The 16,708-nt window shown below is 37.5% G+C and overlaps 1 protein-coding gene across 1 annotated transcript; it reads left to right on the forward strand.

Moving 5' to 3' along the window:
* Positions 1-284: 284 nt before the first annotated feature.
* Positions 285-1,547, forward strand: LOC113776718. Its single transcript, XM_027321782.1, has one exon. It carries the CDS (start codon positions 285-287, stop codon positions 1,545-1,547), a length of 1,263 nt encoding a protein of 420 aa, XP_027177583.1.
* Positions 1,548-16,708: the final 15,161 nt, after the last annotated feature.

The raw sequence follows: 16,708 nt of genomic DNA on the forward strand, positions 1-16,708 counted from the left end.
CGGATTCATCAGGTATTGTATAGTGCCTACCCTAGAGGATTGCATTCTCATTTTAGGTCTACCCTTGGCACAAAAAGGGCTTCCCAATAGGACATGCATCCGAATTACTTTAATGTTTACTAACTCGAGTCTTTTTCTTTTTCTTTCTTTTTGTCAGTAGTTAATCGAGAAGGGGAATCTAAATAGAGTTTTTCCTAAATTTTCAGGTAATTGTAAACATAACTACACGAAGAAGCCCCATCATTACACGATCACGTAGCCGAGCTTTGAGAAATAGTGTAAACATGAGTACACATACTGAATTGTCTGATAGGTCCGCAACGACGCCTCCAGCAGACACTGCAAATTTGGAAGTTCAATTGAGTGAGATGTTAAACAAATTCAATGAATTGAGCGTAGAAATGTCAACCCAAAGGCGTATGATTGACCAACTGGTTGTTAGCAGTGGCGGTATCCAACATGATCCCATGCCTATTAGCCAGCTTGAAATAGAACACCAACCACCTCCTCTATCCCATACCCAAGTTATCTTTGCACCATCCTTTGCAAACATACCCGAAGAGACTTTCACCTACCCCGCCTCCAGTTTTCCATATACTTACCTCTACCCCGCCTCCAGTTTTCCGTATACTTACCCCAATAACATCCAAGTCAACCCAGCCAGCATTCAAATTTCTCAGAATTACCCAGACTCTCAAGTACCTCATCACACCACCACTGAGCTATTCATGTTGAATGCTGCTATGCAAGGAAAGGTGGAAACGGGTGAATCCTCTGCCCCAATAGACAAAAATCTGTCGAAAAGATTGGATAAATTTGATGAATTTATGAGAAAAAGCCAAGGATTGAGCAAGCCTGGAGGCTTGGATTATGATGAGTTGTGTCTTTTCCCAGACATGCAATTGCCTTTGGGTTTTAAAACACCCAAATTTAGTAAGTATGATGGAACTGGTAACCCCAAAATGCATCTAAGACTATTTCCAAATAAGTTGGGAAAGCCAGTAGATAGTGAAAATTTGCCAATACGTTTATTCCTAGAGAGCTTGGAAGGCGATGCCCTGGATTGGTATTCCAATTTAAAACCTAAAGAAATAAGAACATGGTTGGATTTGTCAATAGCCTTCCTGAGACAATACGAGTACAATTGTGAACTTGCTCCAACGAGGACCACGCTTCAAGGCACTGAAAGGAAACCATCTGAAGATCATAAGACATATGCCAAGCGATGGCAAAAATTGGCAGCCAAGGTGGAACCTCGGATGACAGAAGAGGAAATTGTCCGTATATTTATTAAGGCGCATGATCCACCATATTTTGAGGAGATTTTTCGCATGACCGGATGTTCATTTGCGGCAATTATCAATAAGTTAGAGGAATATGATGAATATGCCAGGGCACAAAAAATTATCAATATATTGGCCTTAAAATCACAGTTGGATGCTTTGCAAGGTCATAATAAAATTGGAAAGGAGCCTAAATTCAAGAAGAATGAAAGAGAAAATGCTTTTGTGTGGGGCGAAGACCCGTCTTCTATACCCAGATTTTAGCAATACCCTACATATTCATCACCCTATCCATATTACCCAAACCCACACCCTGAATAATACTATTATCAATCACCATCGATCTCGGCCAAACTATGCAAATCCACCTATACTATCCATCCCAATTTTTCAACCCAATTTTCAAACTCAACCTCACCCTCCTTATAATCCAAGACTTGTTCAACCAAATAACCGAACTTATCCTCTAAACCGTAAAATTTGAAACCCAACCCATATCGAACCTTCACCAACCTGGGCCAACCCATTGATCAATTATACGAACAACTCAAAGCTGCCGGAAAAATTGGTGTTATGCCTCATAAGGGTGTTCCTTCTGGCTATGACCCTCGAGCCGTCTACGCTTATCATTCTGGAACTCATGGGCATCACACCAATAATTGCCAGGTATTGAAACATAAAATCCAAGATATGATCGAAGCAGGAGATATAGTGCTAAGGAAAAAGGGAGAACAAAGACCAAACATAAGTACGAATCTCTTTCACAAACACAAGGACACCTTTGAGGCGTTTACCCCCAATGAGGAAACTTGAAAATCCTGAACTAGTGCGATCCCTCTCTCTTGAAGGGAGTTTCGATAAACTTGGGGGGTTGTCTTTGATTAAAATTCATGAAAATCATTCATACGTGTGTCTTTTGTTTAACTATGCTTTTGTAAATAGTTTTGAATCAAGTAGCTTTTGAAGACACGTCTTGTTTAACAAGTAACATGTTATTAACTTTGGTCTTTATCTTGAAATTCAATAAAATGTACAGTTTTATATATACTGTGTTACTTACGCATTCTTTTCAGATAGCCAAGAATAAAATCCTCTGACCCTTTGGATATCACTGTTCCGAAATTTGATGGCAGCAATCTCGATATCTCATGAATGTGAATTTGGATTTCAAAATGAGAGGAGTAGCGAGGATACATCCGAAAATGTTTCAAAGAGGCCCGAATGGTATAAAGAGAAACTCAAGCCGAATTGGGATCAAAATTAAGGAAATAGAAATCAGTGGTCACTTGATAAGAAGCAGCTATATGCAGTTTGTCATGGTCAATATTATCAAAAGGATTGGCCTGATACGAAATATGGGCCGCTTATGGGCCATGTTTTGGGCTGCAAGAGATTGAATCTTTTAGTAATAGTTAGTAGTTTATTTTCTAGATTCCTATTTTATTTGCTAGGAATAAATTCGGTCCAAGACCTCATGTTGAGTTGGATCCGATTTATAGAGTCTAGGCTCACTATAACTTAAGTTGGTTAATTAGCTTTTATTGGGTTATGTTGGGCCAGCTTAAAGCTTTCATTGGATCAATTATAAGCTGACCATTAGATAGTGGATTTGAGTAGTGGAATCGGGCCAAAGGCCTAGCCTAGCCGAGTTAGGGTTTTGTCTTGTAAGGCTATATATAGCCTAGGTTTTCATTCATTAGGGGGACAATTCAGATTTTATAAGATATATGTGAGTTATTTCACTCTCTCTTGCCTCAAGAGAATTTCCTTTGAATACTTGAGAATTAATCTCAAGTTGTTCATCGAACTTATCAATCAAGTAGTCTCCTTGATTGTGGCGTTCTTCTATCCATACTTTTGGTTCACTAAATTTGCTAGTCGTGGGTTAAGGAATCTCCTTAGTTCGTGGCTCGTGATTATAGAAGGGTCAAAGTTCCGCCAATCATCCCAACTTGGTGTTCGTCTAGATCCGTCTCACATCAGTTGGTAATCAGAGCTAGTCGACAACCACCAGGTTATATCCTTCTTTTCTTTTGTGTTTCGAGTCACATACTCTTGTTTCAAATCAGTTTGTGTGTCAATTCAAAAAAAAAAAAAAAGTACTGTAGCATCGTACTGTTCATCGCTACAGTAGCGGTACTGTTCACCCGGTACTGTTCACCCCAACACTGTTCACCGACACTGTTCATCGTTACTGTTCACCGAATACAAATCTGTCCAGCCTTGTTGTTTGTGTTATCCAACTTGTTTACTTGATTTTCAAATCTGAATTTTGGCAAAACTTGTTGGAATTTTGTGAATCTTGAAGAGAACTTACAATAATCTTGAGCTTCTTGCATTCTTGATCACAATCTTGAAATTTCTGAAGTTCCTGACAACTTCCTTGAAATTTCTTGAAAGATCTTGGAGTTCTTGGTAGTTATTATTTGTGGACTTCCTTGTTTTGTGTCGTGGTCGATAGTTGTAGTCAAGAAAAAAAAAACAGAAAACAAAAACGAAAAGAAAAAGAAAGAAAAGAGGAATCGGTTGGCAAGAAAAAAAAAAGGAAAGGAAAGAAAGTGGCAACCGAATTGTTTTGAATAGGAAACCAAATCTGATTTGTGCAATCGTTCTTGGAGTAGAATTTGGAAGTTACCAAAAGTTGTTTCAAGAAAATTACCAAAGGTTGTTTCAAGAAGGTTACCAAAAGTTGTTTCAAGAAGATTACCAAAAGTTGTTTCAAGAAGGTTACCAAAAGTTGTTCAAGAGGAAAAAGGATTTTTCAAAGGGTTTCCAAAAACTAACTTGTTTCCAAAATCAATTAGGAAACTAAGTAAAGCACTTGGATAACTCTTCGTACTCACTTGGACACTCTCTCTCCTACATTTTTAGGAAATTTTCCTAAACTCTCTCATCCATTTTTTTGGAAACTTTCCTAAATTCTCTCATCCGTTTTTTAGGAAACTCTCCTAAAATTCTCTCATCCATTTTTAGGACCTTTCCAGATTCTCATACACCACTTTTGGGGACAAACTTGGTTGACGTTTGGTTGAACTACTTGAGGGAAAATTCTGATTTCTTCAAGGGGGCAATCAAGGGATTTGAAAGTGAATGGTGAGATCATTAGAGTGTTTTTAAACACTTGAGCAAAACACGAGAGTGAGCAAAACACGTAAGGGAGCGAGTGAGGACTGTTCTACTAATTTTTGTTGAGTTTTGCAGGTAATAAAAGTATGAGACAAACGAATGCTCAACTGGAGCTTCACCATCTTGTGCCTAAAGGAGTAAATACTGTGGCATTGCGTGAGGTAACTGAGCAATTGGAAATCATCAAAGCTCAAAAAAATGATTGGTTTTATACACGTTGCCACATCAAGGATAAGGTTTGCAGCTTAGCCATTGATAAGGGTTGTGAAGTTAACCTCGCAAGTACTGTCTTGGTTGAGAAATTGAATCTTCCAACCATTGATCATCTTCGACCTTACAAGTTGCAAAGTGATAGTGGTGATATTTGGATTACTAAGCACACACTTGTTCCTTTTCGTATTGGTCAATACGTGGATGAGGTGTTGTGTGATGTGGTTCCCATTCAAGTGACGCATGTGCTGTTGGGACAATGGTGGATGTTTAATCGAGAAGTCAAATATGATGGATATACTAATAAGTATTCCTTCACATTTAATGGCCGTCGTACCAGGCTTGTGTCGCTTAACTCTAAGCAACTTTGTATTGATCTAGCATACATGAAGAGTGAGCATGAGCGTTATAGTATGAAGAAAGAGCTGGATGAGAGAATTGTGACTGAAGAGGTAAAATTCGAGGGAGTTGAAAAGGAGAAAGAGGTTGAGAATAATGAGGGGAAAAAGTTAGCTACTGAGCATGAGAAAGAGATTAAAAATTCTAAGAGTAAGCTGATTGTGAGAAAGGATGTGAGATCATATGTTTTTTCTAACGATCTTAACTCTACTTTGTTTAGTGTTTCTACTTTTATGCAGGTTAAGCAAGGAAAAATTGAGTTGATCTTGGCATGTTCTATGCCTAAATCCATTGGTGAATATCAAACTTTTCATGGAGTTTGCATCTTAAGTGTTGTATCTCTTTGTCATCCATTGATGTTCAACTTCAACCATGAGCCTGATTTGCTTGTTGGGAGGAATAATAAAGTTTCAAAGGGAGTTTCTATACTTGAAACTTGTTATAAACTTCCTTCTTATTTTGTTAGTGATAATTCTTTCCTCATTGGTCCAAATTCTAATTCCTTACAACCTGATTTTATTCTTCAATTTGAAGGTTCAAAAGCTGCCTATCTCGATCTTGCTCCTTTTGTACAAGATAGGCCATACCAACAACAACTTGCAATGAATTTTGTAACTTTGCAAAATCATGTCCGGGACTTTTCTAACCTGATTGAGCATCACTATGAAGATCCTTATCTTGTGAATGTGAATGGTAAGCTGTCAAGTGATTTTATACCTACAAATGCTAATCGTGTGATTTATTGTGTAGGTCCAAATTCGACCATTCATGACACAAGGATTATTAGAGAGCTTTGGAGTGGTTGGAGTCAAGCCTTGAATTTCCCATGGCAGATTGTGAGCATTTTCAAGCTTACCAAGAGACATGTGCACCGACTTGCAATAATCATGACGCATGCAAGTATCATTCATTCTAAGAGAGCCAATATGTGGAGATTTGAAGTTTCATTCTGCCAACTCTTGCAGTACCATTCATTTCCAAACACGATTTGAGGACAAATCTTTTTCAAGAGGAGGGGAATGATACGAAATATGGGCCGCTTATGGGCCATGTTTTGGGCTGCAAGAGATTGAATCTTTTAGTAATAGTTAGTAGTTTATTTTCTAGATTCCTATTTTATTTGCTAGGAATAAATTCGGTCCAAGACCTCATGTTGAGTTGGATCCGATTTATAGAGTCTAGGCTCACTATAACTTAAGTTGGTTAATTAGCTTTTATTGGGTTATGTTGGGCCAGCTTAAAGCTTTCATTGGATCAATTATAAGCTGACCATTAGATAGTGGATTTGAGTAGTGGAATCGGGCCAAAGGCCTAGCCTAGCCGAGTTAGGGTTTTGTCTTGTAAGGCTATATATAGCCTAGGTTTTCATTCATTAGGGGGGAATTCAGATTTTATAAAATATATGTGAGTTATTTCACTCTCTCTTGCCTCAAGAGAATTTCCTTTGAATACTTGAGAATTAATCTCAAGTTGTTCATCGAACTTATCAATCAAGTAGTCTCCTTGATTGTGGCGTTCTTCTATCCATACTTTTGGTTCACTAAATTTGCTAGTCGTGGGTTAAGGAATCTCCTTAGTTCGTGGCTCGTGATTCTAGAAGGGTCAAAGTTCCGCCAATCATCCCAACTTGGTGTTCGTCTAGATCCGTTGTGAAACGGATCTAGACGAACACCAAGTTGGGATGATTGGCGGAACTTTGACCCTTCTAGAATCACGAGCCACGAACTAAGGAGATTCCTTAACCCACGACTAGCAAATTTAGTGAACCAAAAGTATGGATAGAAGAACGCCACAATCAAGGAGACTACTTGATTGATAAGTTCGATGAACAACTTGAGATTAATTCTCAAGTATTCAAAGGAAATTCTCTTGAGGCAAGAGAGAGTGAAATAACTCACATATATCTTATAAAATCTGAATTGTCCCCCTAATGAATGAAAACCTAGGCTATATATAGCCTTACAAGACAAAACCCTAACTCGGCTAGGCTAGGCCTTTGGCCCGATTCCACTACTCAAATCCACTATCTAATGGTCAGCTTATAATTGATCCAATGAAGGCTTTAAGCTGGCCCAACATAACCCAATAAAAGCTAATTAACCAACTTAAGTTATAGTGAGCCTAGACTCTATAAATCGGATCCAACTCAACATGAGGTCTTGGACCGAATTTATTCCTAGCAAATAAAATAGGAATCTAGAAAATAAACTACTAACTATTACTAAAAGATTCAATCTCTTGCAGCCCAAAACATGGCCCATAAGCGGCCCATATTTCGTATCATGGCCCGTGCTTACCATAAAAGGGTCAAATCATAACTATTCAAACGAGAAGATAAAGCGTTGAGATAGCTTTTGTTGGTGCAAGATGAGGCCAAAAGAAGAGTTTGTCCCAAATTAGCAAGGTTCTTTTATTGTCAAAAGGTATTGCCTGGTGGAGCACTCGTTCTCGCAGAAATGGATGGACAAATTTTCCTCAGCCGATCAATTCAGATATGTGTAAGAAATTCTTCATCTGATAAATGAAGGTTTCCTTTCAGGGTTAATGTGGAGAATGGAATGAAAGTCAGGCATTCTTCCTTTCCAATCAAACATTCTATCCCTAGCTATCCCCTTGAGAATCGCAAACCCCACACTGGGGCAAGTTTGAGTTGAAAAAGGAAAAAGAAAAAAAGAAGAGGCCTCAAGAGGTGAAAAGTGATAGAGGAACAAAAGGAAAAAAAAATTAAAGAAAAGAACCTCGGTTGAGAATAACTGGGGGCAATTTTAGTTTAATCCTAAGTAGGGTTAATATGAAGATGCGACCTCAGGTGATTTAAATACTTATAGAATCTGCCTTCAAGCCTTAACCTTTTCTCAGCACCTTACCTGACCACATTACAAAAAAAATGAAAGTCCTGACTTCCGTTCTTTGCATCACCACTTTCAGGAGATTTTCTAATCAAATGGCAAATTATGTCAATACACCTTCACTAATTTTGCAAGGGAAGGATTGTCGCACTGATGCCACCATTTCTTAAAACACATTTCTGAGTTGATACAGGCTATCGGCAAAATTGGTTCATTAGTGAAAACGCGAAAGGGCACCTTTGAAAAGAAAAAGAAAAAATGGGAAAAGAAAAAAAGAAGGAAAGAAAAGGGAAAAAAATAAAAATAAAAATAAAAGAAAAAGGAAATAAAAAGGTGGGGGTAGCCTTAGTGAAAACCCGAAAGAGCGCTAAGGTAGCGTTTTATGAGGAAAAGTGAGTTTGGATTTGAAAGGCTGGTGACTCAGTTCGTTTGGATTCCTCTTCACATTGTGATTTTTCTACCGGCATTGAATTCCCGACGGACGATATCCAAAGGGTCAAACGGGACAATTTGTTAGAGGCCAAAGTATATTGGTCATCAAACATAGATTGTTGAGTTTGTGATTCATCTCTCTAAGATCATTTTTCCTTCAAAATAGGTTGATGGTTATTTTTGGCATTACATTGACTTTCATCATTTTATATAAAAGAAAATTTTTAGGCGTTGCAAGAGTTCATTTGTCTCATTGGATTTTATCAAACAACAATGTCCTCAGTTTATCGAAAGTGCATATATATAAATTTCCATGTTGAATTAGTATTGGAAGCTAAGGCAGCCTGGATAGGGTTTGCGGTACAAGGTTGGATTTTGCAGCATCAAGGGGAAAACATCAAAATACTCATATTTACATATTTCTTGAAAGTTGGACGGGTCGAATGGTGGTGGCATCATTTGTTCTTTCTCTTGCAGGTCCGTACGTATTTCAAATAACAAAACTAGGGCAAATTTTTTTATATAATTGTGGAATGTCGTCTAAGAATTGAATATTCATGGTTCAAACCGAGGAAGAGGTGTGAATCAAAGTCTTAAGGAGGAGCAACAATACCATAATGCAAAGCAAACGATCGATTGCACAATAATTGGTTGAAACTGGGGCAAAAATTTTTGAAAAGATTCTCCCGATCAAAAAATCAAATTAAATTTCTTATTGGTGAAGTCTCAGCGTCCGTCGCGCACCCTTCTACCCCATTTCTTGACAAATCAAATTTAATTTCTTGTTGGCGAGTCTCAGCGTTCGCCGCGCACCCTTCTACCTCCTTTCTTAGCTACTTGACAGATGGTATGGCAGGGTTGGGTATTATCCCACTGACCAATGATGTGGCAGGATCGGGTATTATTCCACTGACCAATGATATGGCAAGATCGGGTATTATCCCGCTGACCAATGGTATGACAGGATCGGGTATTATCCCACTAACCAATGGAACGGCAGGATCAGGTTTTATTCTACTGACAAATGTTACGGCAGGTTGGGGTTTTATCCCACTGACCTTTATTTGGTGTCTACGTCTTTGTCTCAAATTTCTTCGAAACTCAGATAAAGAGGGGCAAGCTGTAGACACTAAATTTTCATTTATTTAATTCAATTTTAGCTCTATTTTTTTATTTATTATTCTTGTTTTATTTTATTTTATTTTATTTTAATTGATTAAATGATAGTTAGTGTTTATTTTTTCTTATTTTTATAAATTAGGTTCATCATTTTTATTTTTAAGATATTTTGGTATTAAATTTCTGAAAAGGAAAATTTTCACAAAAAATTTGTTTAATCCTATTAGATTCAATTTCTTTAAAATAAATGAAAATTTTGCAATGCATTTGCAATTAGGAATTAACATTTTTGTTTACCTAAATTGATTTTGAAAAAACAAAAATATAATAAATAAATAAAAATAAGAAGATAGGTGGAGGGCATGCATGGTAGACAAGTGTGTTAGGGGAGCATTAGACAAGTGTCTTGAATTTTAGTACAACACATGTAAAGGGAGGGGGTAGGTGGTAAGACAAGTGTTGAGCCTAGGAAAATTTGAAAAAAAAACAAACAAAAGAAAATGGAAAAGGAGAGAGCTGGCAGTGGAAAAGGAATGAAACTAAGCAAGAAAAGCTACGGGAACCAGGAGGAGGAACCAAGCAAGAAAAAGAAAAAGGGCTACGGGCTGGAGAAGGAAAAACTGGAAAAAGAGAATGCAAAGAGAGAAAATCGAGGGAGCTTCGCGGGGGAAAAGAAAAACAAGGGAAGAAAAGAGAGAAAAGAAAGGGGAGAGCAAGAGAGATTGGGAGAAGACGGTTCGGGCAGCAAAGAAAGAAAAAACAAGGGAGGAAAACCAAAGGGAACGCTACGGGAGTAGAGAGGAAACAAGGAAGAGAAAAAAACTGAGAGAGGGATGAGAGATTGAGAGGGGGCGGCTGGAAAACAGAAAGGAAAAGAGAGGGGGCTGAGGAAAAAGGGAAGCTACGGGCTGAGGAAGAAAGAAAGGAAGCAAAAAAAAGAAAGAAGAAAAGAAGCTAGGGGTTGAGGAAGAAACAAGGGAGTTTGGCGGCTGAGGAACAAGAAAAGGGAAAAGAGGGTTTCTGAGGGAGGAGAGCTTGGGAAAGAAAGAAAGCCGAGAGGGAGAGGAGATTGGGAGGAGAGGCTGCAGGCAAGGAAACAAAAGAAAGACAAGAAAAAGAAACAGGAAATGAGGGTTTCGTACGAAAGAAAAAGGAAGAAGAAAAGAGGAAAAGGGGAAGGAAAAGAAGGAAGGGGGAATCTGAGAAAGGTTCTGGGGAAAATCAGAGGAAAAAAGGAAGAAAAAACAGAAGGAAATCAGCGAGGGAAGGAAATTTCTTGCTGGGAAATTTCTGGGTTCAGGCTGGTTTTTCGTGATATTTAGATACGAATTTCTCAGCTGAATCGACCTCTTTTTGGATGGTTTAGGCATCTGGGATATCTACAGAAGGAGAATATCAACTTTCGTTCAGAAACTTTTGCGAAATAACATCTGGAAGACAATCAAATTTGGCCGCAAAAGAGCAGCCTCACCTTCGCAGCATCGGTCTTGTCTGCGTTTTAAAAACTCCGCAGAAAGTCTTGCGTTAGCCCAGCAGTTCAGGTGATTATTTTTCAGATTCCTCCCACGCTAATTCATGTTTCTCATGGTCTATAGATAACAATAGTGTCCTCATCAAGTGCTTAGAATCTGTCATGAAGTTTAGAATTATCATGTGATATTTTTTCCTCGCACGAACTATTTTTCTTGGATTTTGATGGTTTATGAGGCTGTGAACGAGTTGTTTTGTGACCTGAATTTTAGCAGAGGATTGGGATGGTTGGGTAAATGAATGATTCTGTGGTTTGGGTAAATGAATGTTGACCATTGAGGTCTTCATCTTTAAGCCGCAAGAAATGGGTTTTCATTTTTTTTTTCCTGTTGCTATAAGATTCTTCTTTTTGAGGCTCTCAAGACTTTGTTTAGATTATGCTAATCAAAATGGGATGAAGTTCTTGTGGTAATTGGGTTGATAAATGTATAAGATTTTTTTCGTTTGAGTCTGCAGGTGATTTTTGTTAGAGAAGCTTGCAAAGTTGCAGAAAATTGTGAAGGAATGTTGCAGGAGAAAGCTTGCTTCGATGCTTTGCATGCATAACTTTCTAGAAATTTCATTTTAACCCCTCAAGTTTTCCCTCATTTCACTATGGCCCAGAAAATTGGGAAAATTAATCAATGTCATCCCTTCAAAATGTCATTTTTCTTTGGTATACTTTAATATGATTTTTGGACAGATTATGTGTAAATTTTAGGATGATATTTGAAGGTTTAATAATTTTGATAGATTTATAGTTTTGATTTGGATTTTAGTAAATTTTTGGGTAATTTTGTTGTTTAATTATAGCAAATGGGTTTTCATTTATTTTGCGAATTTTAGTATTTAATTCTAGTAGACTTCACCTTAAGCCCTTAATTTTATTTTATTTTAATTTAAACCCTAATATTTGTATATTAGTGATTTGACCACTAAAACTTCTTCAATTCTTTCAATTGGGTCTATGCTTTGATTGATTCAATTTCCTGTTTATTTCCATTTCTTGTGATCATTTGTTAATTAAAGTGATGCCTTGACCCTTTTCTTTGTTTTGGAGGGTAAATAAGAAAAATTTCATTTCTTTAGGTCACCAATTCAAGGGAGGTACATTCTACTCCTTTATTTTGATTTTACTTGATCCTATGTGATTTTATGTGTGAAATTGCATGCTTGTTTGAATGTTTTTATTATTTCATTTATTTTTTATTCACTTTATTTATTTTAATTTTGTATATTTATTTTAATTTTGGTTATTTGAGAGGCATTTAAATGCCAAATTGTAATAGTTAGGTTATTATTTCATTTCATTTCATTCTTTTCCCCCTTAGATTGTAGTTAGGACCCCCAAATGTAATAGTTAGGTCTTTATTATTTTTTTTAAACAAGAAATAATTTTTTTATTTCATACATGAATTTGAAGAAAACAGAGCAAGCAAATCAGGTTGCTGGGTACACAATCCATCCATGGATTTTAAGGACAGGTTCATATCAATAGAAGCTATGAAAGTTGTGAATTTGCTTTATTTGCTTTTGTGTTTTGCATGCTTGTGTGTTTACGTGTTACTTGCTTTTTTAGGGCCTTGCATCTAGATATCATACTTATATGCTATGTGTTTTATGTGATTTAGGTGTTTATTTGCTTTATTATGGTTTATATGTTTTATTTGATTATGATAAATGCATGACATCATCACACTAGTCCAAAGCTAGTAGTGGCACTGTTTTCGATTCTACACTAGTCCAATGCTAGTTGTGACCCTCTTTTCTGATTTCTTACCAGTCCAATGCTAGTGAGAACTTATAGACATGGGCTAGTCGAACGCTAGACCCTTAGGGACCATCCACACGCTAGATCATGTTTGTGTGGCAATCACTACATTTTCATGCATCTTTTCTACTTTTTAGGGTTTTTTCATTTTGCATGACATTTCCCTTATTTATATATCCCTTATCCCATATTTCCCCTATATGTATATTCCCTACCCCTATGTGTGAGACATGATATTAGACTTGCATTTCATTTAAAAAAATTAGAACTGGGCCAGATCATTTGCTTGATTAGATAGGAGAAAAAACCCTTTAAATATGGGATATGGACGAGTATGGCCTTTAAACCCTTAGCACGCTCGTTTCTCCTCTATAAAAAGGAAAATCTATTCACGAATCATAGTTCCCCGCACCCATTATGATGCATTTCTTTAGGTCATGTATATTCGTATATCATTATTTTCTTTTACTTTCCTTTGAGTCTCATATTTTGCACATTCGTGACCTCTTCAAATAATCACTTTTGGGCATCGCAATTAATGTGATTTGCACCAACTAAAATTCGAAGAGACATATTGTGTGACGCCCCCACTTCTCCCTAAGGCGAACCAGAGGGTATCCGCGGGACGTCTGCCCAACTCTCGCCAGGACTCAAAGCAATATCCGTTCAAGTTTAGCACAATACTATTCAACAACACTAGATAAGTAAGAAAGTGCGGAAAACTTTCAAACTTAACAACATATATAACGATTATCCAACCCTTACATCGAATTCCCAAAAGTTACATCAATACCCAAAATATACAACATCCAGGTACATCAAACATCTAAATCATACATTAGGTTCCCAAAAGTACAACTAATAAGAGGTCCAGCCCAAAATACATTAGAAACCCTTAGCCAAAAGTGCATCAAAAGGGGTTTCTCCAAGTTCATTCCATGTCAGTCCTGTTAAGGAAAACAAATCTACAGGGTGAGCAAAACGCTCGTGAGGCCAAGAACACACATGCAATCACGTTGTTCAAGTAACAATCCCAATTTAACAAGTAGAGCAATAATATTGCAATAAATAACAATTCGAGCGAGAAAAGTAAACAGAAACAATTCAAGGATATAGGAGCTCTCAGGAGCTATTTTCCACTTGCACGATCACGAACCTCCACGAGTTGACACACAGTCAATCGGGTAGGTTTAGTCCGTATAATTTCACTTATCATGTCACCTTTCACCTTACATACCCCTGTATCGGACCCGTCTGTCATTTGTTTGAAGCGATACTGCTCGAGTATGCCAAGCAAGATCTCTTAATAGATCAAGCTTTTGTTTTCTCATGGTTCGCCAAGGAGCCCGACCAAGCCCATGCCGGCTCAAGTCCAAGGTTAGCCAGTGAGATTTGGGCGTCCCCCATGTACATGTGTGTGTCGAGGAGATTCACTCCAGCGACGTATGCAGCCATAGCATACTATTTCATGTCAAGCAAGCATTTGATACATTCAAGCATTCATGTCATGTCTAGCAGGTCATTTATTTCTTGTCAAGCAAGTTATTTGTTTCAAGTGAGAACGAGTGCGATAAAGTACACACTCGACTCCATTTTCAAAATCTCAAGTCATGGATATCAAGTAAGCATGTATCAATTCATAGGAGTCCAAGTAATCATGCACTTGACACTCACCAAGTCAACAAAGAAAAAATGTCACTTGAAGTTCAGGTGTCCACCGTAGGATCCTCTTGAAGGTCCTCGTGCGAGCCTGAGCAAATTAATAGTGAATTATCATTTATAGACCCCAATTATCACGCATGAGTGTACGCTTGTACAATTCGAGAAAATTTCTCGGAAGTGAGCCTAATTTATTCATAAATTGAGGCCCAAAAGTGGGGTTTCAAAAGTACAAGAGAAATCGAGTTTTCGCCTTCGAAATCAAGGGTAAAACGTTCAAGTGATATCGAGGAAAAAGGAGAATTCGAACAACTCTATTTCCCTTAAGTTTTGGAAATTTTGATTTTGATATGAGATCTTTGAAAAATCGTATCTTACTCGTTACAAGTCCAAAATTAAAAAACTTGGTACCGTTGGAAACTCCTTCCAAAGTACTAAAAGTTCCTAGAATACACTTTTCCATGATTCCAAACGAAAAGTATTCAAAATTTAGCTCAAAGTTGCTGTTTTGGGGCACTTGAGACAGGTTTAGGTTGGTTTTTGGCCAACTTTGAAAATTCGGTAAAATTCACTTGATTTGAACTAACCTCTGAAATTTGGAAATCTATTAGAGTTGCAATCCAAGTTTAAAATAAAACAAACAAAACAAGATTTGAAGTTTTGAGCACCAAGATATGACAGCCCAAAGTTACTAAAGTTTCCTTGTTAATCAAGGGTTTTCCAAACTCGAATCATGAATTTTGGAAGTTTAGTTGAGCAGTGAAACGGACTCAGAATGGCACCAAATTTAGCAGTATAATACTACCATATAGGGAATATTCCTCTGCCAATTTTCATAGAGAAATATGTACGGAAAGTTGGTTAACGAAACCGTTGAAATCACAAGAAATTCTAAGCTAAGCTGCCTTTGAACTTCCGTTTTGCCGTTTCCAAACATTTGGTCAAGAAACATCTTAAACATGGTCCATTCCAGTATTTAATGTCTTAAATATGTCCAAGGTACATTTGATAGGTGATTTACACTAAGAAGCTTCGGATAACAAGTCCCAAATCATTGTTAGTTTCAAATCTGTCCAAATGCATGGTATTCCTTCACAAGACCAGATTCGAATTTTGATCATAAATCACTCAATTCAACTCAGAATTGAGCATGGTTGGTGGTGTTGGAAAATAGACTCATAAGGATATATTTTCTCAGAAGAAACCATTTTCAAAATCTGTCCATAACCAGCTCATTCGTGAGCATCAAGTTATAGCTCATGTGCTGCCTTCCAGGAAGCAATGAAACAGGACAGCGAATTTCAAACGAATGGTTTGGCTTGCTCAAGTGGAACCAGGACATGCATTTTATACCAAAGGAAATATGGAAATGTCTAGTTTCCAGTTCCGCAAACGGCACTCGATTCCAACATCGGAGCGATGAGTTATAGCCAAAACAAGATGACTGCCTGGGCAGTGACGGGAACCAATTCCAGATTTCTAAGCTTCCGAAATTCCAACATTTGGGTGACCAAATCAAGTTATTTTTCAATGAAACTTTTTACACACTCAATATAACATGTAAAAAACATAGACAAGCCATTAGAACCTCAAAATTTCGTACCAAAGTGCTCGAACAAAGCAGGGGCAAAATGGTCACTTTTGGTCATTGCACCATCCTTGAGTTTCTATCAACAACCCAACATTAATCCACTAGTTTAAGCACTAAATAAACATTATTACCATCAAAACTCCACAAATCAGTCCATATATCCAAGGTGGGAGTTCATAGAGCCCACACAACCAAATTTTCCTCAAAATAATGCTACCCACTAACATGCATAAGTATATATGAGCACTAGAACTTCCATAAACCAAGTTTTCAAGGTTTGATCGTTACCTACTTCACTTGGAGTGCAAAATAGAAATTTTTGGTCCCTCCTTGCTCCAAGAAAACCATGAAAAGCTCCCCCTTTCTTTTTAGCTAGATACAATCTCCAAGTGTTCAACTAGGTGTAGTTCAATTTTGGTTTGATTTGGTTGATGATTTGTGCAAGATTTGGAGATGGAAAAATTGAAGAGCTCTTGGGTTATTTTTGCAGCTTGATGGCCGGCCAAGAGAGACTAGGAGAGAGAGTGTATTGATCAAATGAAGCTTCCTTGAGAAGCTTTAATGTGTGGCCCAAGTTGGTGCAAAAGTCAACTCTCCTTCGCACGTGTACGCGCACGTTTTGTGCTCGATTCCTCTCTCGAGTTTATTTCACTAGTGCACTAAACCTCCAATACACTTATATTCATATAAATATTATTCACTCTTAATTGCCCCAAAATGAGGGTCTAAAGTCTCTCAGTTAAATCGCGCGTGTGAAAAC

The sequence above is a fragment of the Coffea eugenioides genome, chromosome 7 (genome assembly GCF_003713205.1).
Source record: "Coffea eugenioides isolate CCC68of chromosome 7, Ceug_1.0, whole genome shotgun sequence".
Classification (NCBI taxonomy): Eukaryota; Viridiplantae; Streptophyta; class Magnoliopsida; order Gentianales; family Rubiaceae; genus Coffea; species Coffea eugenioides.

What these genes read in the sequence shown, in the direction of transcription:
- LOC113776718 (XM_027321782.1), top strand. Translation starts at nt 285, where the DNA reads ATGAGTACACATACTGAATTGTCTGATAGGTCCGCAACGACGCCTCCA.